General features: G+C 41.9%; 1 protein-coding gene across 1 annotated transcript in view; it reads right to left on the bottom strand.

Moving 5' to 3' along the window:
• The window catches only part of abtb2b (ankyrin repeat and BTB (POZ) domain containing 2b), a 313,371-nt gene that overhangs the window by 75,226 nt on the left and 212,313 nt on the right, over nt 1-25,832 (bottom strand). The window contains exons 3-5 of the mRNA XM_078549577.1: nt 18,766-18,912; nt 9,758-9,965; nt 467-619 (exon numbers count right to left, since the gene is read on the bottom strand). Of these exons, the coding sequence (XP_078405703.1) occupies nt 467-619; nt 9,758-9,965; nt 18,766-18,912 (508 nt within the window). The remainder of the gene's footprint in view (nt 1-466; nt 620-9,757; nt 9,966-18,765; nt 18,913-25,832) is intronic.

The raw sequence follows: 25,832 nt of genomic DNA, 5'->3' as shown, positions 1-25,832 counted from the left end.
AACAAGCAGTGGAAATTCTTCCCAGATGTATTAATTTTTACTTCTTCTTTGAATTTAATAAAACACATTAAAATAAAGTACAAATTTATGACTTTGGGATGACTAGAGTGAGGAACAGTATTGCTATTTGGCTTTTTTCATAATTTTTCAGACTATAACATACTATCATCTAGAAATGACCTTGTGCGATATTATTGCAGAGACAATGAACATATCGATCTGAAGTTTTAACCATTTGAACAGTAAAATCACGCTGTAATTTCTCAGTTTATGAGAAAGTTGGAATTAGAAAAGATCATTCAGACCATTCTGCTGATCTGAATATCCAGGTCCATATTTGTGACCCTGGCATCTAACTGCATCGTTCTACTCCCTAAACACACCCCGAATGTGTAAACGCAGACGACTCTTCCCCTACACCTCCGCTCATATGACAGGCTAGCTTTTATAAAAGAATCGCACATACTTTAGTTGCCGTGGTTCACAATCCAGGCCTGGTAGCAGCAAACGGGCTGTTTGTCTCACATCGTCACTGTCAACAGTTAAACTGCGCCGATGCTGAGCATGAGTAATGGCTACTCGCATCCACTCCATTAGCGGAGGCAGCAACATGAATGGCCTAATGGAAAGCAAAAGAGAAAAGCTGAGCATTAAAATGTGGAGAAACCAATTTAAACAATAACAGAACTCACCCTCAAACAATACAATGCAGCAGGCAGACGACAGGTGGAGTGCTGGGCCCAATTTTGACCACCGAAACACAAGGGAAACATTCATGTAGGATAAAAGCAAAATACTGCGGGTGTTGATAATATGAAATAAAAACAGAAAATGCTGGAAAAACTCAGCGAGTCTGACAGCCTCTGCGGAGAGAGAAACAGAGTTAACGTTTCGAGTCCGTATGACTCTTCTTCAAAGCTGGAGACATTGCTGGGTTGGATTTAGTCCAGAGATGGATTATCAAGTTGATCTCTAGCATCAGATGCCAAAGGTATGAACAGCAATTAGAAAAACTTGGGTTTTCAAACTCAAATGGAGAAATAAACCACCTACTACAGCTGCAACTTATATTTAACATCATGAATCAATCCCAGGTGCTTCACACGAGCATTATAAAACAAAGTATGACACTGAGCTACATAAGGAGGTATTAGATCAAATGACCAAAAGCTACATTCCATAAAAAATAATAAACACTGTAAGATAGCGAGGCACCTAGGGACATACTTCCATTGGGAACAGTTCCAAATCACTAGGTTGATCCCTGGAATGAAGGGATTTTCTTATGAGGAGAGGTTTAGGTTGGGCCCATACTCATTGGAGTTTAGAAGAATGAGAGGTGATCGTATCTAAACATATAAGATCCTGAGGGGGCTTGACAGGGTAGAAGCTGAGAGGATGTTTCCCCTCGTGAGGGAATCTAGAACTAGGGGGCACAGTTTCAAAATAAGGGGTCTCCCAGTTAAGGTGGAAATGAGGAGGAATTTCTTCTCTCTGAGGTATCTTTAGTGTTTGGAATTCTCCACCAGAGCAACAGTGGAGGCTGGGTCATTGAATATATTCAAGGCTGAGTTAGACAGGTTTTTGATTGACGAGGGAGTGGGGCGGTAGTCAGGGGTGGGAGGGGGATCAGTACCATAGTTACCCAGGAGCTAGAGGTGCTTTTAATTCTTCTAACTTTTCCTGGATAACTATTCTGCTAAGACAGTCAGAACCATCCGAAGTTTCCAGCTTAAATCCCGCGCTGTCCCTGTGTGGAGACTTCCGAGGTGTCGCTGAGCATATCGTCTGGGGTAGGAGCCTCCAGGGAACGGAACATGTCCAATGTGACTCTTCGTTGGAACACAGCAGCTCACTAAACAAATTTAATAACCTGTCATATTTCACTTCTCCGACGGGCTACAGTGATTGTCAGAATTATTGCTCCTGCAAAAAATTATGGAATCGGTCAAAAACTGTGATTGAAACTATATTATGAGTGAAGTATATTTTTATGAGGTTTGCATGATACCTAATTGTTCAAAAATCTCCTGGGCCAGGATTTGACAGCCCCTCCCACCCAGTGGGATATTACAGTCCTACCAAACTGAATGGAGATTTGAATGGCTCGCTGTACCTGCCGGGGGCAGGGGCGGGGGGTGGACACACACACACCCCAGCCAGGCTGTAAAACATGGCCTGGAAATATTTTATAAAAAGTGATGCTGGAAACCAGAGAGAAAAGTACAAAATTCTGGACTTACAGAGGAATCCATCCCATCATGTTCCACATAGAGAAAAGATGGGAAATGTTTTGGGTGTAGAATATTCGTCAAAACTGAGCTCTAACAACAGCGATCCAGTCGAGATGTTAATCTGTCTTTTCTCTTTTAAGACGTTGATCACCAACATATTCAGATTTTATTTAATCTGAAGTGACTTTCTTCATAAAGACAGAACGCCACCTGCTGCATTCTCACATCATCTCTGATTTAACCAAACCATTATGTTTTCCAAATATTTAACAATATGTTTATATCCTCAAAGGAGTTCCCAGCATTCTCATGAATCCCATGGAGGCTTTTCCATGGATATAGGGGGTGGATAATGATTCTATTAACAATCTTACCAGGAAGCTGCAGCAGTCAGATGTCTCCCGTGGCAGAATACACGGTTTGTGTTGCTTGTTTAAAGAGACAGACTGAATTGTTTTCTATGTTTAGAATGCAATCCATTGTGCAATCTTTAAATGAGATTTCCCAAGGAAAAGGTAAAGTTTGGCAGCTGGGACATGCACTTCCATTCAGTAAAGAAAGAAAAAGAGGATATCAGCAAATTAATGACACGAAAAGAGCGAGTCTAAAAATACCCAGATCGTTCCCAGGAAACAGTCACTCTATTCACTGGAATAAAAGGCAAGTATCGTTTTTTTTTGCAAGCAACAACTTTTCTTTGACTTGGCTGAATCAACAAGGATGATGTAGAAATAAAAGACACGAGGCAGCGAGAGTTAATATCCTCATGAATAGAACATATTAAAAAATAATTTGGACATACAATCAGTCAAATATATTAAAAGGTACAAAAGAGGTTTTATGGATTGGAAATTGGAAAATAGTAAACTTTGTATGTTATTGGGGGATTAAAACCATGCAGGACAGCAGCACTTAACGTGTGAGAGCATTCATATAAAAACTACTTGGCCTGAATTTTCACTACGGGTCAGATGCACAAAGTCGGGAGAATTCCAGGCTCTCCGAATGGCTGCCTGGACATTGGATTTTGGTCTGGGGGGTTGGGTTGGATTGGAATTTGGGACGGGTCACCCTGGAAGAGCTGAGTAGGAGGGTCTGGGCCAAAGGCATGCCTCAGGGATCTGGCATTGTCCAAAATTTAAAAGTAAAGAAGAAACACTCCTCCAGCCCTCACTCTTTACACCCCCTCACCTCACGCTCTCTCCATGCCCCATCCATGCAACACATGCCACCTCATGCCCTGTACTTACTCCCACAATCCATCATACACTCCGTGCCAACCTATGCCCCTCTCCCCACCCCCATGGCCCTTTATAGCCCCTATGCCAACTTAGTGCCAACTCATGTTCCCCACCCACCATCCTTTCCCCTTACACCAACCATGCCAGCTCACAGAATCACACAGTGTAGAAGAGGCCCTTCGGCCCATCGAGTCTGCACCGACACGTGAGAAACACCTGATCTACCTACCTAATCCCATTTACCAGCACTAGGCCCATAGCCTTGAATGTTATGGTGTGCCAAGTGCTCAACCAGGTACTTTTTAAAGGATGTGAGGCAACCCGCCTCCACCACCCTCCCAGGCAGTGCATTCCAAACCGTCACCACCCTCTGGGTAAAAAAGTTTTTCCTCACATCCCCCCTAAACCTTCTGCCCCTCACCTTGAATTTATGCCTCCTTGTGACTGATCCTTCAACTAAGGGGAACAGCTGCTCCCTATGCACCCTGTCCATGCCCCTCATAATCTTGTACACCTCGATCAGGTCGCCCCTCAGTCTTCTCTGCTCCAATGAAAACAACCCAAGTCTATCCAACCTCTCTTCATAACTTAAATGTTTCATCCCAGGCAACATCCTGGTGAATCTCCTCTTCATCCCCTCCAGTGCAATCACATCCTTCCTATAATGTGGAGACCAGAACTGCACACAGTGCTCCAGCTGTGGCCTCACCAAGGTTCTATACAACTCCAACATGACCTCCCTAATTTTGTAATCTATGCCTCGATTGATAAAGGCAAGTGTCCCATATGCCTTTTTCACCACCCCACTAACATGCCCCTCTTGCTTCAGAGATCTATGGACACACACGCCAAGGTCCCTTTGTTCCTCAGGACTTCCTAGTGTCATGCCATTCATTGAATACTTCCTTGTCAAATTACTCCTTCCAAAGTGTATCACCTCACACTTTTCAGGGTTAAATTCCACCTGCCACTTATCTGCCCATTTGACCATCCCGTCTATATCTTCCTGTAGCCCAAGACACTCAACCTCACTGTTAACCACCCTGCCAATCTTTGGGTCGTCCGTAAACTTACTAATCCTACCCCCCAATTAGTCATCTATGTCGTTTATATAAATGACGAATAATAGGGGACCCAGCACAGATCTCTGTGGTACGCCACTGGACACTGGCTTCCAGTCACTAAAGCATCCTTCTGTCATTACCCTCTGTCTCCTACAACTAAGCTAATTTTGAATCCACCTTATCAAATTACCCTATATCCCATGTGCATTTGCCTTCTTTATAAGTCTACCATGTGGGACACTGTCAAAGGCTTTGCTGAAATCCATATAAATTACATCAACTGCACTACCCTCATCTACACACCTGGTCACCTCCTCAAAAAATTCAATCAAATTTGTTAGGCATGACCTCCCTCTGACAAAGCCATGCTGACTATCCCTGATCAAACCTTGCCTCTCCAAGTGGAGATAGATTCTCTCCTTCAGAATTTTCTCCAATAGTTTCCCTACCACTGACGTGAGACTCACTGGCCTGTAGTTCCCTGGCTTATATCTACAACCCTTCTTAAATAGCGGAACCACATTAGCTGTTCTCCAGTCCTCTGGCACCTCCCCTGTGGCCAGAGAGGAATTAAAAATTTGGGTCAGAGCCCCTGCGATCTCCTCCCTTGCCTCCCTCAGCAGTCTGGGACACAAAACATCTGGACCTGGAGATTTGTCCACTTTTAAGCCTGCCAACACCTCCAATACCTTGTCACTCCCTATATCAATTTGCTTAAGAACCTCACAGTCTCTCTCCCCGAGTTCGATTCCTTCATCCTCATTCTCTTGGGTGAAGACGGATGTGAAGTATTCATTCAACACTCTAGCGATGTCATCTGGCTCCACCTATAGATTGCCCCCTTGGTCCCTTATGGGCCCTACTCTTTCCCTGGTTATCCTCTTCCCATTGATGCCCATGGGCAGAGCTCAGGGCTCATGCAGAGATGAGATAAAGTAAAGTTCCATAAAATATAGGCTGGGATTTTCTGGTCCCACCTGCAGTCAGGATCGAAGTTATCCTACAGCACAATGGCTATCCTGATCAAATCACTATTCGTGTGTATTGCACAACTCCCAGAAGTGCCAAAGGCCCCCACTTTCAGCTCCAAGAAGTGTCCAATCTCGCATAAATTACCCTGGAAAGGTAAAGTATCTCAAAAATTTGAACAACAGGTTAAGCAAGCAGTTTCACACTCCTATTATGCAGTGGCTACACAAGTGGTATTTTCCATAGAAACACAGAAACTAGAAGCAGGAGTCGGCCATTCGGCCCTTCAAGCCTGCTCTGCCATTCAACATGATCATGGCTGATCCTCTATCTTAACACCATATTCCTACTTTCTCTCCATACCCCTTGAGGCCCCTAATATCCAAAAATTTACCAATTTCTTTCTTGAATATACTCAGTGACCCGGCCTCCACAGCTTCTGTGGTAGAGAGTTCCACAGGCTGACCACCCTCTGAGTGAAGAAATGTTTCCTCATCTCAGTCCTAAATGGCCTGCCCCATATCCTGAGACTGTGGCCCCTGGTTCTAGACTCCCCAACCAGGGAAAACATCCTTCCTGCATCTAGCCTGTCTAGCCCTGTTAGAATTTTATACGTTTCAATCAGATCCCCTCTCATTCTTCTAAACTCTAGTGAATACAGGCCCAGTCGAACCAATCTCTCCTCATACGACAGTCCTGCCATCCCCGGTATCAGCCTAGTGAACCTTCGCTGCACTCCCTCTTTGGCAAGTATATCCTTTCTTAGGTAGGGAGACCAAAACTGTACGCAATACCCCAGGTGTGGTCTCACCAAGGCTCTGTATAACTGCAGTGAGACATCCCTACTTCTGAACTCAAATCCTCTTGCAATGAAGGCCAACATACCATTTGCCTTCCTAATTGCTTGCAGCACCTGCCTGTTTACTTTCATTGACTGGTGTACAAGGACACCCAGATCCCTTTGTACATCCACATTTCCCAATATATCACCATTTAAATAATACTCTGCCTTTCTGTTTTTCACACCGAAGCGTATAACTTCACATTTATCCACGTTATACTGCATCTGCCATGTGTTTGCCCACACTCACAACTTGTCAAAATCACCTGAAGCCTCCTTGCATCCTCCTCACAACTCACAGCCCTGCCCAGTTTAATGTCATCAGCAAATTTGGAAATATTGCATTTGGTTCCCTCATTCAAGTCATTTATATATATCATGAATAGCTGGGGCCCAAGCACTGATCCCTGCGGTACACCACTAGTCACTGCCTGCCACCCGGAAAAAGACCCATTTATTCCCACTCTCTGTTTCCGGTCTGTCAACCAATTCTCAATCCACGCCAGTATATTACCCCCAATCCCATTTGCTTTAATTTTGCCCACTAGCCTCTTATTTGGGACCTTATCAAAAGCCTTCTTGAAATCCAAATACACCACATCCACTGGTTCTCCCTTATGTATTCTACTAGTTACAACCCCAAAAAACTCCAGTAGATTAGTTAAGCATGGTTTCCCTTTCATAAACCCATGCTGACTTTCTCTAATCCTGTTAATGCTTTCCAAGTATTTTGTTAACACATCTTTTATAATAGACTCTAGCATTTTCACCACTGCTGATGTTAGGCTAACTGGTCTGTAATTCTCTGTTTTCTCTCCCTCTTTTTTTAAATAGTGGGGTTACATTTGCCACCGTCTTATCTGTAGGAACTGCTCCAGAGTCTATAGAATTTTGGAAGATGACCACCAATGCATCCAATATTTACAGGGCCACTTCCTTTAGTACTCTGGGATGTAGATTATCAGGTCCTGGGGATTTTTCAGCCTTTAACCCCACTAACTTCTCTAGCACCATTTTTGTTTTTACTAATACCAATTTTCTTCAATTCCTCCCTCTCACTAGACCTTGGTTCCCTAACAGTTCTGGGAAATTATTTGTGTCCTCTTTTGTGAAGACAGAACCAAAATATGTGTTCAATTCTTCTGCCATTTCTCTGTTTCCCATTATAATTTCTCCCGTTTCTGACTGTAAGGGACCTACATTTGTCTTCGCTAGTCTTTTTCTCTTCATATATTTACAGAATCTTTTATAGTGAGTTTTTATGTTCCTTGGAAGTTTACTCTAATATTCCATTTCCCCTTCTTGATCAATCTTTTTGCCCACTTTTGCTGAATTCTAAACTGCTCCCAATCCTCAGACTTGCTATTTTTTCTCGCAATTTTATCTGTTTCCTCTTTGGATCTAATACTATCCATAATTTCTTTTGTAAGCCATGGTTGAGCCATCTTTCCTGTTTTATTTTTCATCTTAACAAAGTCAAAGAAAATCCCCAATTTATGTTTGCAAAATATTAACAAACATTTCCGAAATCTGAGGGCAAATTGTCATGAAACTATCATATTTTTCATAATGTTATTATGGGGGGATGTTGTAAAGTAGGCTCATGTTTGTGTGTGTGCGTGTGGATGGTTCTGACCGCATGACTAATTTAATTAAATTAGAGATGGATAGACTGCAGAGCTGAAATTATCAAAAGAGTCAGGTGAGTGAACTAGGGTGAAGCCTCAGCAGATAGGGTATGAATGAAATTTGCATTTTAAGATAAGTGGAGAGGTTTTTGGTTTTCAAAGTGACATGATAGGATGTTTACAACTAACAAGATAAACAAGGCAGGTTATTACACTGATTTTTCCCAAAAGCGGCGTCCATAATGACAACATAAAAGATGTTGATATTATGGGAAAAGTAAATTCCAAAGACATGGGGGTAACAATGGGGTTTACAGATTAAAGAGGAAGGAATATATTTAAAGGGGGATTGGAAGGCTATATGGGATGTAGCTGTGTAAGTTTTGAAAGACACACCGTGTGAAACAGACTTGGGGAAAAGCCTCTAGCCACTTTGTAGAAGTCTGCTGTTCCAGTAACCAAAGTTGTGTTAAAAGCCTTTGGAATTTCACTGTCGAGCAGGAGCTTGTGGTAACCTTGCTGGATTGTTGCTATAAATTTAAAATCTATTTTGGACTGTTGCCTTAAAGGGGCTGCATAACTGGGAGTTAGGTTAATTAGGAATTTTGGGAATTGTTATAATATTAAGTGTCAATTGTAATCTTGTGTATGTGTTTTATTCTTTTCTTTTGTTAATAAATGTTTTAATTTAATTTCTAAAATCTCTAAAGGTGTTAGTGGACTCATTACTTCTGAACTCAGTGCACAAACCTTCTCGTAATAAATACAAATTGCAAAACAGTTGTAATAGTGTGGCCAAGTTTCCTTTGTGGATTTGGTCAGCCTGGCAAATACCACCTGCCGTATCATAACAAAATACCTATTAGAAAACTGAAGCAGTAAAGACACAAAGCCTGTGGACGAGCTCCTTTACCTGTAGAGATTCCCACATTCCCATTCCAAACAGGAATACAAGAAAGAGAGGAAATCCAGGCTGCCTCCTACTAATATTTTTGTACCATATTGATACTTTAACAAGACTAAGACATGAGATGAGTGTAAACATTTCAGCCAGGGAAAGGGTATTTCACTGATCCTGGGCTTGTTGCCTCCCCAATCTGTGTTCCCTTTGCACTGGTTATACACTTTACTCTTTCAATACACAGCATCACTAAACCTGAGCATATAGTTTTAGTGCCAGAAACTGTCAAACTACCTCCTGAACAAAGCCACTGACACAGTATTAACTGTAGCAGGCGACAGTCTGTTCCTGTGTAACATTCTGTATCAGTGCCTGTAAAGAGGTCTCCCTCCTCTTATTTGCAATTAATCTTGTCATTTTCGACTGAGTTAATGGCTTTGCCAACATTGCTGAGTAACTGATTGCTGGATACACAGAGTTTTGGACGATTCACTCTTTTCTCTCTAACAGAAATCAGCTGGTGTGCACTCCACCATTTCCCAAATGTGGGACCCAGGTTGGGAACTTACCATGTGAAGCCTCATGAGGACAAGACATGATCTATACCATGTGGTGTGATGTTATATATAATATATATATATATATATATATATATATATACCTATATATAAACCATGTGACAGAGAGGCCATCACACATCCATCAAGAGCTAAGCTAAAATGAAAAGCAATTTTAAAAAAAACATAACTTTACAACAGTTAGAAAACAAAATGTTTAACAAAAGGTTTTTTAAGTAAAATGCATCGAAGTAATGAAAAGGAAGCTGAAAATGTAAACTGATAAAAAAAGATGAAGAGTTGTGGATTAACGAAGCTTTACCTTTCATTATTTAAGGAAACTCGGGGTGGATCCAGGTTGGGATTCTCCATTGATTCCATTTGTGGACATCGCAGGAAATAGTAGAGTGTGTGCAGAGCGTCTGGAGACCATGTGATCGGCTGCTGTCTGCCATGACGACAGGGGCTCATCCCTGGAGACAATGTGTTTGAGCATTGCAGGTGGTGCATAGCTCGAGACACCAGATCACCTAAATTTGAATCATAACAAAAAGGTCAGAAACCAATATGAGGCCACAACTTGAGCATAGGTGAATGGTATATATTTTAATCATATATTTTCTCTTTCTAGTGGCCAATGGGCCTGAGGTGCGTTTCCAATATTTGTGTTTTTAACATATATTCCATCTTTTTAAAAGTCACCAATAGTTTCCCTTCATTATCCAGCTGAACTGATTTGTCTTTTGCCTGGTTTTATTTTTTACCTATCCAGTGATAGCGGAGATTCTCCTACAATGGTTTGTGTCCTGAGGATTTATGCTTGGTTCCCTTCTATTTCTCATTTACATGCCGCGTCTCAGCAACATCTTCTGAAAACATGTCAAGTATTTGATACCCAGCTCGTCACCATCTCCCTCGATGCCTTCACTGATAATGCCAATACCTTTGTCTTTGTAGCCAGGCACAAAGTCTCTTCTTTAGTCATCGATTCCATTCCTTTCCCGAGCCACTGTCTGAGGTTAAACCAGACTCTTTACAAACTTGGTGACTGGCCTGTGATCCCAAATTGAGCTTCCAACCCCACATCCTTCCATGAAAAAAAACTGTCTACTTCCATCTCTGTAATACTGCCTGATGCAGGATATTGTTACGATCTTGGTAGGGACCAGTAACTTTTTGTTTAAAGTAGGCAAAATTCCACTATTTAGAAGAATTTTTATTATACAAAAGTCAACTAAACAAACACTAAACACTATCTATACTATACTCTAACATCCTGAATTAATATGAGTTAAACATGAATTAACAGGCAAATGGTAGATGAATATAAACTATAAATTGCACCTTAAATGACAGATACAACTAAGGCAGATCTCACAAATTGGCCCAGCAGTTCACTCAGATTTTACTGATCACACATGAATTGCAAAACCCTCAAACTGTATCTTCCTCACGAGGGATTTCAGCTTCTGCCCTACACAAATCTGATTTCCATTTGACAGCAGCTCCAACTCAGCCTGGAGTTTTTCTTGTTTCTCCTGCTACAATTAGTTACCAGGCAACAAGGTTCAAACTCAGGATGCTCCAGCGACTGCTTGCCACTCAACTGCTCAGTCAATTCTTCCGAGACTACGCACCACTGGGTTGGCCAGGCTACACTGGCACAGCCCCAGCTCCCCTGCTGCGCTGAAGCAACAATCGCTGTCAACTGGAATCTTGTCACATGGGCTAGTTTCGTGCTGCACACCAGCTCACATGGTCACATGTTCACAGCGCACACCAAATCTCATGGTTACCTTTTCACACCACACATCAGGTCATGAGGTCGCATTTTCGAACCACACACGAGGCAGACACACTTGGTGCTCTGTGTCCCTGTACATCCCTCAACCAGGGCCCAGCCCCATCTTCAGTTCAGCCTCCGTTGCAAGGCAGGGTCTACCCCAAAACATACAAATTCAATTAAAAAAATACAGGTTCCCTCATACTACCTGCTGCGTACTCCCAGGCTTGACTATTCCAATGGTCTTCTAGTCTGCTACCCTCAAAACCTTGAGCTTATTTGAAATTCTGCTGCCTGTATCCTAACTTGCATCAAGTCCCATTCACCCATCATTTCTGAGATCGCTGACTTACATTGACACTTGGTTCAGCAACATCTCAAATTTAAACTTCTCATCCACACAATCAAACCCCTCCAAGGCCACATCACTCCCTACATCTCTAATCTCATCATTCCCTCCTCTGTAACCTCAACATTCCCTATCTCTGTAACCTCACCACTCCATATCTCTGTAACCTCACCACTCCCTATCTCTGTAACCTCACCACTCCCTATCTCTGTAACCTCACCACTCTCTATCTCTGTAACCTCATCACTCCCTATCTCTGTAACCTCATCACTCCCTATCTCTGTAACCTCACCACTCTCTATCTCTGTAACCTCACCACTCTCTATCTCTGTAACCTCACCACTCTCTATCTCTGTAACCTCATCACTCTCTATCTCTGTAACCTCATCACTCCCTATCTCTGTAACCTCATCACTCCCTATCTCTGCAACCTCATCACTCCCTATCTCTGTAACCTCATCACTCCCTATCTCTGTAACCTCATCACTCCATATCTCTGTAACCTCATCACTCCATATCTCTGTAACCTCATCACTCCCTATCTCTGTAACCTCATCACTCCCTATCTCTGTAACCTCATCACTCCCTATCTCTGTAACCTCATCACTCCCTATCTCTGTAACCTCATCACTCCATATCTCTGTAACCTCATCACTCCCTATCTCTGTAACCTCATCACTCCCTATCTCTGTAACCTCATCACTCCCTATCTCTGTAACCTCATCACTCCCTATCTCTGTAACCTCATCACTCCCTATCCCTGTAACCTCATCACTCCCTATCCCTGTAATCTCATCACTCCCTATCTCTGTAACCTCATCACTCCATATCTCTGTAACCTCATCACTCCATATCTCTGTAACCTCATCACTCCCTATCTGTAACCTCATCACTCCCTATCTCTGTAACCTCATCACTCCCTATCTCTGTAACCTCATCACTCCCTATCTCTGTAACCTCATCACTCACTATCTCTGTAACCTCATCACTCCCTATCTCTGTAACCTCATCACTCCCTATCTCTGTAACCTCATCACTCCATATCTCTGTAACCTCATCACTCCCTATCTCTGTAACCTCATCACTCCCTATCTCTGTAACCTCATCACTCCCTATCTCTGTAACCTCATCACTCCCTATCTCTGTAACCTCATCACTCCCTATCTCTGTAACCTCATCACTCCATATCTCTGTAACCTCATCACTCCCTATCTCTGTAACCTCATCACTCCCTATCTCTGTAACCTCATCACTCCCTATCTCTGTAACCTCATCACTCCCTATTTCTGTAACCTCATCACTCCCTATCCCTGTAACCTCATCACTCCCTATCCCTGTAATCTCATCACTCCCTATCTCTGTAACCTCATCACTCCCTATCTCTGTAACCTCATCATTCCCTACCTCTGTAACCTCATCACTCCCTACCTCTGTAACCTCATCACTCCATATCTCTGTAACCTCATCACTCCATATCTCTGTAACCTCATCACTCCATATCTCTGTAACCTCATCACTCCCTATCTGTAACCTCATCACTCCCTATCTCTGTAACCTCATCACTCCCTATCTCTGTAACCTCATCACTCCCTATCTCTGTAACCTCATCACTCCATATCTCTGTAACCTCATCACTCCCTATCTCTGTAACCTCATCACTCCCTACCTCTGTAACCTCAACACTCCCTACCTCTGTAACCTCAACACTCCCTAGCTCTGTAACCTCAACACTCCCTACCTCTATAACCTCATCACTCCCTATCTCTGTAACCTCAACACTCCCTACCTCTGTAACCTCATCACTCCCTATCTCTGTAACCTCATCACTCCCTATCTCTGTAACCTCATCACTCCCTATCTCTGTAACCTCAACACTCCCTACCTCTATAACCTCAACACTCCCTACCTCTGTAACCTCACCGCTCCCTACCTTTGCAACCTCTCTGCTCATAACCTTTCACCACCCTTGTTTATCAAGAATCTATCTAGCTCTGCCTTTTAAATATGCTCTGCTTCCATCGCCTTTTGAGGAAGTGAGTTCCAAAGACTCACGACCCTCAGGGAAAAAAATTCTCCTCATCTCTGTCTCAAATGAGCGACCCCTAATTTTTAAACAGTGACCCCTAGTTCTAGATTCTCTCACAAGAGGAAACATCCTCTCCACATCCACCCTGTCAAGACCCTTCGGGATCTTAAAGTTTTCAATCAAGTCACCTCTTACTCTTCTAAACTCCAGCGGATACAAGCCTAGCCTGTCCAGCCTTTCCTCATAAGACAGCCCGCCCATTCCAGATATTAGTCTGATAAACCTTCACTGAATTGCTTCTAATGCATTTACATCCTTCCTTAAATAAGGAGACCAGTACTGTACACAGTGCCCCAAATGCGGTCTCACCAGTCTCCTGTACAACTGAAGCATAACCTCCTTACTTTTGTATTCAATTCCCCTCGCAATAAATGACAATATTCTATTAGTTTTCCTAATTATTTATAATATCTGCAAACCTTTTGCAAGTCATGCGCTAGGACACCAAGATCCTCTGAACCTCAGAGCTCTGCAGTCTCTCACCATTTAGGTAATACGCTTCTTTGTATTCTTCCTTTCAAAATGTTCAATTTCACATTTGCCCACATTGTAGTCCATTTGCCAGATCTTTGCCCACTCACTTACCTAATCTATATCCCTTTGGAGTTACCTTATGTCCTCTTCACAACTTACTTTCCTATCTATCTTTGTGTCATCAGAAAATTTAGCAACCATTACCATCAGTCCCTTCATCCAAATCATTTATGTAAAGTGTAAAAGGTTGAGGCCCCAGCACTGATCCCTGTGGCACATCACTCATCACATCCTGCCAACCAGAAAATTACCCATTTATGCCAACTCTCTGCTTCCTGTTAGCCAGCCAATCTTCTATCCATGCCAATATGTTACCCTCTTCACCATGAGCTTTTATTTTCCGCAATAACCTTTGATGTGGCACCTTACCAAATGCCTTCTGGAAATCTAAGTACAGTACATCCACTGGTTCCCCTTTATCCATGTGACTCCTTCAAAGAACTCCAATAAATTGGTTAAACACGATTTCCCTTTTACAAAACCATGTTGACTCTGCCTGATTGCCTTGAATTTTTCTAAGTGCCCTCCCAAAACATCTTTAATAACAGCTTCTAACATTTTCCCTATGACAGATATTAAGCTAACTGGCCTGTAGTTTCCTGCTTTCTGTCTCCCTCCCTTTTTGAATAAAGGAGTTACATTTGCTATTTTTCAAACTAATGGAACCTTCCCCAAATCTAGGAGATTTTGGAAAATTGAAACCAACACATCAACTATCTCACTAGCCACATCTTTTAAGACCCTAGGATGAAGTCCATCAGGACCCAGGGATTTGTCTGCCTGCAGTTCCAACAATTTGCTCAGTGCCATTTCCCTGGCGATTGCAATTTTCTTGAGTGCCTCCCTCCCTTCCATTTCCTAAGTTACAGCTATTTCTGGGATGTTACTTGTATAGGATGTTACCTCTATAATGAAGACTGCTGCAAAATACCTCACACAACAAAAACAAAAAATGCTGGAGAAACTCAGCAGGTTTGACAGCATCTGTGGAGAGAAAAATAAAGTTAACGTTTCGAGTCCGTATGACTCTTCTTCAGAGCTAAAGAGAAGTACAAATGTGGTGAAATTTATACTGTTTAAGGGGGGGTGGGACAGGTGAAGCTGGATAGAAGGCCAGCGATAGGTGGAGGCAAAGGAGAGATACCATAAACAAAAGGTTGAAGGAGTGTTGATGGTGGTGATACTGACTAAAGGAGGTGCTAATGGTGACTTTAAGGGTAGAAAGCAGAATGAGCAAGTGACAGGTGGCCCTAGTGGGGGTGGGGTGGGGGGGAAAGGATGGTGGTGGGAAAAAAGATCAAAAATAGGCTAAAAACTGGGGATAAAACAATGAATAAAAATGGAAGATGAGGTGCTGTTTCTCCAATTTGCGTTGAATTTCACTGGAACATTGCAGCAGGCCAAGGACGGACATGTGGGCATGAGAGCAGGGTGGAGTGTTGAAATGGCAAGCGACAGGGAGGTCTGGGTCATGCTTGCGGACAGACCGAAGGTGTTCTGCAAAGCAGTCACCCAGTCTGCGTTTGGTCTCTCCAATGTAGAGGAAACCGCATTGGGAGCAGCGAATGCGGTAGACTAAATTGAGGGAAGTTCTGTGTAGACAGAACTCAGGGATCCTGCCTCTTTACAAGAGATTATAGTAACACACACGGATTTCATTTACAGAGGAACTGAAAGAGTTTTATAAAATCTCCCTAAAGACTGTTCTGCCTCAAACATTAACCAGAATTAAGACTATTAGAAAGCAGCATCTCCCAAACCGTTTCAATATTTTAAAACGGCTTTCTGACCAAGAATTGCTACAAACAGCATATTTTCCAGTCTAGCTGATTCTGAAACTCCGGGTCAGACTGGACTTACTGGAATCTAAATGTTAGGCAGACATGAGGGGTAGGTTAGATTTTTGTGAGGTGGGAGGATGATCACTTTTTAGTAAATAGTTTAATGAATAAAAGCAGCCAAATCAAATACTACCGGCTGTTTTGCTACCAGTAAAATATTACAGAAACTCTCTTGTGCTACGGGAGAAAGAGTGAGTGGTAATGGTCACTGGAAAAGTGTCTTGCTATTGCAGATTGAAAACAAATCGGAGACTTCAAGATCCAGCACCAAGTCTGTGGTTTTCCTGGCATTTCAAAAATGAGTGAGAGGTGAGGACGTAGAGAAACCAACCCGAGGTTTGTCTGTCAGCTTTCAGTGTAGCAATTTAATCAGTATACTGTGGAATGAGTTATTTGTGTTATTATTTCACTTAACTTTATAGATCCCTCCATGAGAGTCAACAATGTTGAAACATGGATTAATGTTTCATTATGAACACTATAGAGAGGATGTCTTCTAGCGCATGTAAGGTGAGAGGCACCATCTAAGCATCGCAGGCATTTGAATATTTCTCACATTTTTAGCTCACACAGTTCACACTTAACGACAATTCTAGTTGCTGGCTGAAGAGCTGCCAATAATCATCTTTATTTTGGTAGAAATTGGAAGTTTTCTTCTGTTTTTCTGCTCTGCATTTGAATAAACAGATCGGGCTTGAACTCTCCTTAGAAAAGCTTCGAATGTAATTAGATTTCGAGGAGCAGGAATAGAAGGCTCCAAATTTCAGGAAATATTAGGCTGAAAGAAACTGGTTCTTAATAAGTTTAGGTCAAGGAACAAGCCGTGTAATGCAGGGTATCGCAAATATTGAAAAGAGTGTGAGAAAAATCAGAAAATATAGGATGATAAATAGTCACTTAACTTACTCCTCGAATATTTCAGCAAATCTAACATCAACTGGATCGCCAAATCACCCAACATCTCACTCTACCGTATTTTACTGATTCCAAATTTCATCTGGTTGCAGTTTTTTTTCCTAAGAGTCTTTTCATATTTTTCACGAACTTAAATGTCCTCTTGATCTCCTGTCTTAAATGGCTTTAGAAGTGATGTTCTGGGCTGACATTTAATGAGCTTTTTAGTACATTAGATACCCCAACAAGATCTTTCTCTAGACTGTAGAACTTAACTTCTCTGGTCTCTCCTCATAGTTCACATTCCCTTTGCACTTGTGATGATTCTCGCTGCTCTCTGTATCATTCCCAAAGCGTGTATTTTCTACTTGAAGTGTGGTAACCAGAAACTGCACATTTTTCCAAGTGAGGCTAGAGGCATACATTTTAAAGGTTCAACATATTCTCTGGAGGTTTATAAGGGCAAATTCTCCAACAATAGAGTTTGATTGGAGCAGAAGTCAGAGATGGGGGTGTAATCCAGATTTTCCAATTCTACTCCCATGTAGTCAGGCTCCTCTCTGGGACTGTGCTTTGCTGAATTTTCCCTCTAGTCTGTGTATCTCAACATTCTTCACTTAAAATACAAAGTGATGAGGCCATTGTCACTTCTATTTCTTTTTACTTTTCGCTTACACTTATATGAGGTTCCTCATGTAAAACAATGGGCTGGGAACCCAACGAGGAGACCATATACAAATCCCAAGCCCACGCTTGTGGTCAAGATGCCCGCCAATGCAACTTTACATGAGGTGAGCTCCTAATTGGGCACCTGCATGATTGCCATCCAATTAAGGGCAGAGACTGGCTTTCAAGGCAGGGGGGCCCATTGAGTGGCCTCGTGTCACTGGCTGGCTGGTAGGCCTACTGGGAGATGTGGCAGTGCTGGTGCAGAAAGGCAAACATGAGAGCGCCTCGAAATGGAGGAAAGTGGAGTTAAGGCAACAAGTTATAATCGACATACGAATTAGGAGCAGGAGTAGGCCCCTAAGCCCCTCAAGCCTGCTCCACTTGAATCAAATAGACAGTGAACCTACCACTGAACAAGGACCGTTTTAAAACTAAAAGGAGAGGAAGAAATGTAGCCAGTGATTTAAAGCAGCAACTAGCCTCCAATTGGCCCTCAGACGAGCCTATTTACAGTTTTCAGGTTTTGTGATCTTTGTGCATTGGTGGGCACAAACTGAATTTTACCTTAGCAACAAGCAGCTGCCTCGAATGTAGGCTTTTACACCAATCAGCATAGGGTTACAAAGGTCTAAACATTGCCCACAATACTGTCCGACAAAGTCTGTCTTATATTGTGTAACATGCTTTGTTATAAAATATTGTTTCAAATTACTTGGAGCAATTACACAGGGAATCTGCCAATATTAAAAAAAGTCAGAACTGTGAGAAGTTACACAGGATAGTTTCACTGCTGTGATTCCTCACATTCTGAATTCAGGATTGAATAGGATGCAGGGGGAAATTATAGAACAGGATGCAGGCACTTTCCCAAAGCAGTGAGACAAAGTCATTCACTATCCCTCCCCCTCATGCATTCTCAGCACATAAATGGAAACAGCAGAGTAAGGAGGTAATGCAGTCTGCCTATACCCAGCTGGAGACTGGCTTAATGTCCAGGAGAGCTAAATAAAGTGAGGAAGGACATTTCAAATGGTGCCTGATCCAGAAAGAATGCAAAGATTCAGAGGAAAATATATCTGAAATAAACATTTCAAGGGAGAATGTGTTCTCTGGAAAAATATCACAAATAGCCAGCAAACATCCACAAATTGGCAGTGAAAAACAATGAACTCACTCAGCTCAGAAATGCTCCCCACGCATGTCGCCAGCAATGACTGCTCCAGAGTTCGAAGTTCCAGCTGGGCGTAAGCATCAGCTCGCCCATCTTTCGCTGATTGTCCGTTGTTGTATAAGCTGAAGTGAGCAGGTAGGGAAAGCACACCTACAAAACAGCAGAGCAGTCAGGTCAGTAGCAGGTTACTGCACTCCCATGTAAATGTTCACATCCTATAGTTTGTCAGGAAGATATAATAATTTTCATAATGTTATTGGAATTTATTGTAGAGTAATAGTGGGGTATGTGTCTCTGTATCTGTGTGTGTGTGTGACTTAATTGAATTAAAGGCAGCTGGTCTGAAGGCTATTATGTAAGGAGAGAAGCTAGGTTTGAAATGCTAAATAGGTAAACATGGGTGAAGTTTTAGAAAGTGAGGTGTAAAGGGAACATTTATATTTTTTTAGCAAACCAGAGTAGTTTGAATTCAAAAGAGGGGGAATGAAATGTTACATCTAGCCGGAGGAAGTTAAGAAACAGTGTGTTTATTTTTCCCAAAGATTACTGGTAAAATTAGTACTATGATAGATTATTATTATTAGAGAGGTAAAGTCCAAAGACATAATGAAACAATGGGAATTTGCATTCAAAGGGGAAAATCTGTATAAAGGAGTGAAGGCTGTGTAAGGGCAGGTATTCTAAGATTTAACAAGTGTAAAAAGTCTGCACCAATTCCTGTGGTTGGCACTAGGACATTTAGCAGCTCGATGGCTCTGGTCATTCTGTTGAACATCTCTTGTTAACCACAGAAACTCCCTATCCAAACTAGCACATGCTCATGTATTAACCTTCACGTATCACTTGTAGTCTTTATCTTGCAAAGTACATCTTAATCAGGCCACCAATTAATCAAGATTTTCATAAAGATTTTGATTTCTATTTAAAATAATGGTTACAAAAGGCTTTCAGATAGTGCTGAATATGTTATGTAATGTATTGTTTATTTTACAGTTGGTTAGTGAATGTTACGTTTTGTCAACACTAGTACATTTTTGTCAAATATATTTATCCATCGTACTTTCTGCTTTCCATCTGTATAGACTGAAGGAAATGTCCGACTCTCCAGACAGTGAGACTAGACTGAATACAAAGTTTGGATTTTCCACTGCTGGCCTCTGATTTTCGTGGCGTTAGTTATTTAGCCGGTTGCAGAAACTTGGTAGCAGTTCCATCTCCCTGGAACTTGGCCCACTTTGTACCACACGGTGACAGTTGTGATGTTGGCAGCATCTACCTCCAACAGGTGGATTCTATATTAACGGAGACATTTTGAAGTCCAGAACCTGTACAAACCAGTTTCTGACTTTGAGAGCTCCAAATGTACGGGTTGTACATTGAAATAAGAATCTAGGATTGTTAAGGAATCAGTTACGGTGTTAAGTAATTTAAAGCAAACTGGTGGAGGGAATAAACGTTAATATACAAGTTACTTTTTAAAAAATTCTCTTTGCTGGCACTAGGCTTCCCATGAGGTTTTGCGCCAATTTTTAAAACTATTCATTCACAGGATGTGGGCTTCACTGGCTGGGCCGGCATTTATTGCCCATCCCTAATTGCCCTTGAGAAGGTGGTAGTGAGCTGCCTTCTTGAACCGCTGCAGTCCATGTAGTGTAGGCACACCCACAGTGCTGTTAGGGAGTTCCAGAATTTTGACCGTGAGGGAACGGCAATATATTTCCAAGTTAAGATGGTGAGTTGCTTAGAAGGAAACTTCCAGGTGGTGGTGTTCCCGTGCGTCTGCTGCCCTGGTCCTTCTGGGTGGTAGCGGTCGTGGGTTTGGAAAGTGCTGTCTAAGGAGCCTTGGTGAGTTGCTGCAGTGTTCAAAATGTTCCTTTCCACTGGATTGCTACTGGTATCAGTATAAATCCTTCTACCTGAGACATCTGGGAGAAGAAAAGGAGACCTTACTGGAGAGATGCCAGTCAGGTCAGGCTGTATTGGTGACGCTCCGTGTTTTCCCACGAGGAATCTCAACCAGGTGTCTGTGGTTCCAGTTGGCCAGGCCTGGCTTTCGCAGAATATTAGTGTGTGCAGAGAGCTGCTCCTCCTAAAGGAAGATGAAGCAGCAGACCCAAGAAGATGTGCAAATGCCTCATTTTCTATAATGTTAGACGTTTCTAATTAGCGCTGTCTGTTCTGAATGGCATTGTGCAGGTGTGAAATACACCCACTTAACCCTGGTTGGCTGCACTGGTCCAGATGCCAAACACATCTGCAAGCCCTGGTATCAACTGATTGTGAAGAACTGACTGGGAGGAACTGGCTTCACAGGATATGGGTCAACAGACAACCACATACAGAGCTGTACCTCCTGTTACAAGGTCAAGTGAAGTTACCATGCACCACAGGGTTGGGAAATCCAGGGAAAACAATGATCAGATACAGTTTGAAACTTGGCTTCGCATCTTTGTGGGCATTGCTACCCTCTGGGGTTGGTGCTGTGGTGCAGATAGTAACTCTCCTCACAACCAAACTTAGTTTTTGCTTGGACATTGCTTCACAAATATGGTCTAAACTGTCATTCTGTAATGATACTCAAAACTAAAGCACTCAAATCTATTTGCTAGACAGAAGTTCAGCCACAGGGCAGCTATCTATCTTACAGCCACTCAGAAATCCGTTGATGTTGTTTCTGATATGTAACTTCCATGAGAGAGCTGACAATGTGGTACATTGTTCATTTGAGCTGCTCAATAAAGCTGCACAGGTATGTTTTTGTATTATTTTACATTCCTGTCCACACACTGTACACTAGTTAAATTGATTCTGATTTGAGATAGTGGCATTGGGACTGTGAACTTTGCTCATTCAAACCTGAGCAGGAATCAAATCTACTCTTGTGTGAAAGTATGAGGCAAACAATACCAAAGATTTGAATGTACAAAATATTTGTAAAGCCAAAATCATTAGTGGAATTTAAAAAGGTAAACATGCCTGCAGCTGCGTCTTTGTTTCATCCTTGATGTGTTTTTAAGAAGCTTTGTAAAAACTGCAAACATATCTGCCTGTTTAATGTTTGTTTCTATGTGAGAGTGAGCTAGGTGCTGTGGTTTTCAGTTTCTAAGCCTAAAGAAGGTCATGTTAAAAGTAACAGAGGCTTTTTTCATAAGGATATAAAGATGGAGGTTCATAACTATTAAAGTCATGGTATTATTTTCATCTGGACTCATTGGCAGTTTCATGAAATGAAAATCAATGCAGCATCTTTTCTATGAGCTTGAGGTTTTTAGTGGGTCTATTTACATAGAGTTATTAAGTACAGCTGAGGAGATTGCAGACTTCAGAAATCCAGTTTACCACCAAAAAACTGTATGGAGTGGTTTTGATGGACTAATCCAGGACATGGAGCTTTCCAAATAGTAGCCAAGGCTGTAACCTGGAGAATTTACTGTTAAACATGCTACAATTTGACTTTTGCAATTATCTGAATGAAATTTTAACCGAAAAGTGAAAACATCCAAATGGTTATGAAACCAATTATTTTCCTCCGGTTTTGCTCTGGAGCATTGGTAAATTGCTCCAATCCAATCAGTAATCAGTACAATTAATTTAATCAATATTTAAATGTAAACAAAGTGATAACTATAATATAATTGCTGAATGACTGAACATTCCATGGGCAAAATTCATCAGTTTGGCTTTTGTACGTAAGGGCCGATAACGTGATGATAAAAACAAAAAACTGCGGATTCTGGAAATCCAAAACAAAAACAGAATTACCTGGAAAAACTCAGCAGGTCTGGCAGCATCGGTGGAGAAGAATAAAGTTGACGTTTCGAGTCCTCGTGACCCTTCAACAGAACTGAGTAAAATTAGGAGAGGGGTGAAATATAAGCTGGTTTAAGGTTGGGGGCGGGGTGGGGGGGTGGGTGGTTGTGGGGATAAGCAAGCAGTGATAGGAGCAGATAATCAAAAGATGTCACAGACAAAAGAACAAAGAGGTGGTGATGACCTGTTGTGTCTGCTGCTCATGGCATGTAGTCAGTGAAAATACATGTGTTGCTGAAGGATTGCACACCCTCAGTCTTAAAAACATGTTCTTTGTTCATAATGCATCTTGAGTGCATGAACAGCACTGCTGAAGCTCAGTGTTTATGTGGAATGAAGGATAGACCATTCAACAACATCGGCTCCAGTTCCTCAAAGGGCAGCTTATTGACAACTTGTGTCAAACATCTGCATCTGTAGCAGTCGTTTCATTGTTTGTACTCTTGCAGCTATTCATGCTTTCTTAAAACTGTGCCCATATTGAGGTCAGGCTAAATAGGACCGATGAGGAACCGGATGTTAAACCCTCACTATCACTTCTGGAGGAGGAAGAGAGGTATCAGAGGAGACATAAAATATACCAGTGGAGGGTTTCCCCCTGATTCCCATTGACTCCAGTTTTGCTCGGGCTCCTTGATGCCACACTCGGTCAAACGCTGCCTTGATGTCAAGGGCAGTCACTCTCACCTCACCTCGGGAGTTCAGCTCTTTTGCCTTTGTTTGAACCAAGGCTGTAATGAGGTCAGGAGCTGAGTGACCCAGGCAGATCCCAAACTGGACATTAGTGAGCAGGTTATTGCTAAGCAAGTGTCACTTGATAGCACTGTTGATGACCCCTTCCATTTCTTTACTGGTGTTTGAGAGTAGACTGATGGGGCGGTAATTGGCTGGGTTGGATTTGTCCTGTTTTTGTGTACAGGACATACCTGGGCAATTTTCCACATAGCCGGGTAGATGTCAGTGTTGTAGCTGTACTGGAACAGCTTGGCTAGGGGCGCGGAAAGTCCTGGAACACAAGTCTTCGGTACTATTGCTGGAATATTGTCAGGACCCATTGCCTTTGCAGTATCCAGTGCCTTCAGCTGTTTCTTGATATCACGTGGAGTGAATCAAATTGGCTGAAGGCTGACATCTGTGATGCTGGGGACCTCCGGAGGAGGCCGAGATGGATCATGCACTTGGCACTTCTGGCTGAAGATTGTAGCAAATGCTTCAGCCTTATCTATTGCACTGATGTGGCAAATTTCCTGCAGGTGTCCCTCAGTTCCATGTACAAGTTTCAGCTACTTCATTACATTGTTCCAATCTGAAGTGTCCTCTCGTTACAGCTATTTTCCTTCTTAAGGAGCTCTTATTGGCAATCAGCAGAATTTTAAGAGCTGTTGGCATTGGATATGAACTTGTTACACTGCCACCTTGTCATGCACTATGCACTAAAATCTCCATAAATGTATTTAAATGAACTGACCATGCATTATAAAATAAGATCAGCTCTATCCATTGTGGGCACATTTGGACTACATCACTAGCAGCACAATGGACCTCATCATTGTTTATTTTTTTGGTTGCACTTCATTGCAGACGACATTTCTAACAAAAAGAGCAGTTACCCTAGATTAAATTGGTTTTAAGGTAGCAATTTTTCTCTATCGTTTTCCAATTTTCTCCTCTCCTATCGTCCTTCCCATAAATCATTACCTTCTGTTGAGGTGCAGCTGCAGATACTGGACTGGTACCTCACTCAAATCACCATCCTTCATATACAATTCCATACAACGAATCTTGGGAGTTCACAAAAATATAAGGCTTTAAATTGAATCTCAAGCAGGATGCATGATGCCACTGCACAGGACACTGCTAAAAGGGTTGAGTGTTTTTACAATATCAACTGCCTTACAAATGAAACATTCTAATTTATAGATTTAAGAATATCACATAATGTTCCACTGAGACAATTAGAAACATTTGAACTCGGATTATTGAGTAGTATCTCCCCGCCAACAACACTGTGTAAGAGATAATGAGGTAAACTAAGACAGACAAACCACTTCCTGTAGTAAACTACTCACCAATAGATCAATAATTTTACACAGTATTGGGCTTGCTAACCCATTAAATGCTTGGGGTAAATTTAATACAGGACTGATGACAGGGTTATATATCTTCAGATATTCTCAATATTGTTTAAACATTGCTGTTCATTATTATATGCATGTTACTCAATTTGTTTATGAGGTTTCAGTCCTTTCCTCCTCGTTTTCAGTGAATTAAAATCCACACTAGTTCACTTCCAGCAGAAAGCAGCTTGGGTGTGGAAGAAAGACATGCATTTTAATATAGGCTCTTCACCTCTCAGAATTAGCTCACAACAGGTCAATAAAAATGCTTTGCTTTGAAATGCAGTGATGATAGGGAATAAGGCAGATTTTAGCACATAGTAATACTACATATAGCACAGTGAGAAGGAAGTTTAGTTAAACAAATAGTTATTTGACAGTATACAACTTGAGTGTTGCTGAAAAAGAAACAAGTTGTCGAAGCTTTTCGTCCTGCACTCATCAGGACAGACGCAAGAATGCCAAATTTCAAAGGGAACAACACTTATACTGCGAGTGCTCTACTCTCGACCTTGCCCTTTAAAGCTCTGCACTCAACCTTATTCTTTCCTAACACTTCACTCTCAGCATCCCCCTCTTCTAATACTCTGTTCTTGTCCTCACCCTTTCAATGTTCCACTCTCAGCCCTGTCCTTACATAATACAATGTAATATCTTGATGCAAGATTATTGGACAAAATTTGAAGAACTTGGAAGGCTCAATCAAAACATCAGGTAAAGGATGTTCTAAATAATCCTCTGGAGTGCAGTCATGAAGAGATGCTGATTTCCAAGTTTTTAAACCTGTCTGAGTTGTAGTTTTGTCTTGTTAAATCAAAACCAAAACAGGTGCTTTGCCTTGGTTCCCTCATGAAAGTTATTAGTTTGGCTGATCCTAACTCCTGAGTAAAGTCATTCTTACAATCGTGGCTATAGGCCTAGATTTTAGTTTCAAAAACCAGGAGCATTCCACACTGATTGCTGTATGTGAGAGACGAGCTTCAAAAGACCCAAGTTATGTCCATGTACAGAAATCTGGTTAATCAATTTCCACCTTTAACAAGTTATATGTGGAGCAAAACTATGGAGGAAGCAGATAGAGAAACATATTTTTCCATTCTCTTGGCTAAAGGTTTCCAGCATTTCAGGTAATCGCAGCCAATA

The sequence above is a fragment of the Cetorhinus maximus genome, chromosome 9 (assembly GCF_964194155.1).
Source record: "Cetorhinus maximus chromosome 9, sCetMax3.hap1.1, whole genome shotgun sequence".
NCBI lineage: Eukaryota > Metazoa > Chordata > Chondrichthyes > Lamniformes > Cetorhinidae > Cetorhinus > Cetorhinus maximus.
Note: the sequence above shows the minus strand (reverse complement) of the source record. Positions and strands in the feature narration are given on the sequence as shown.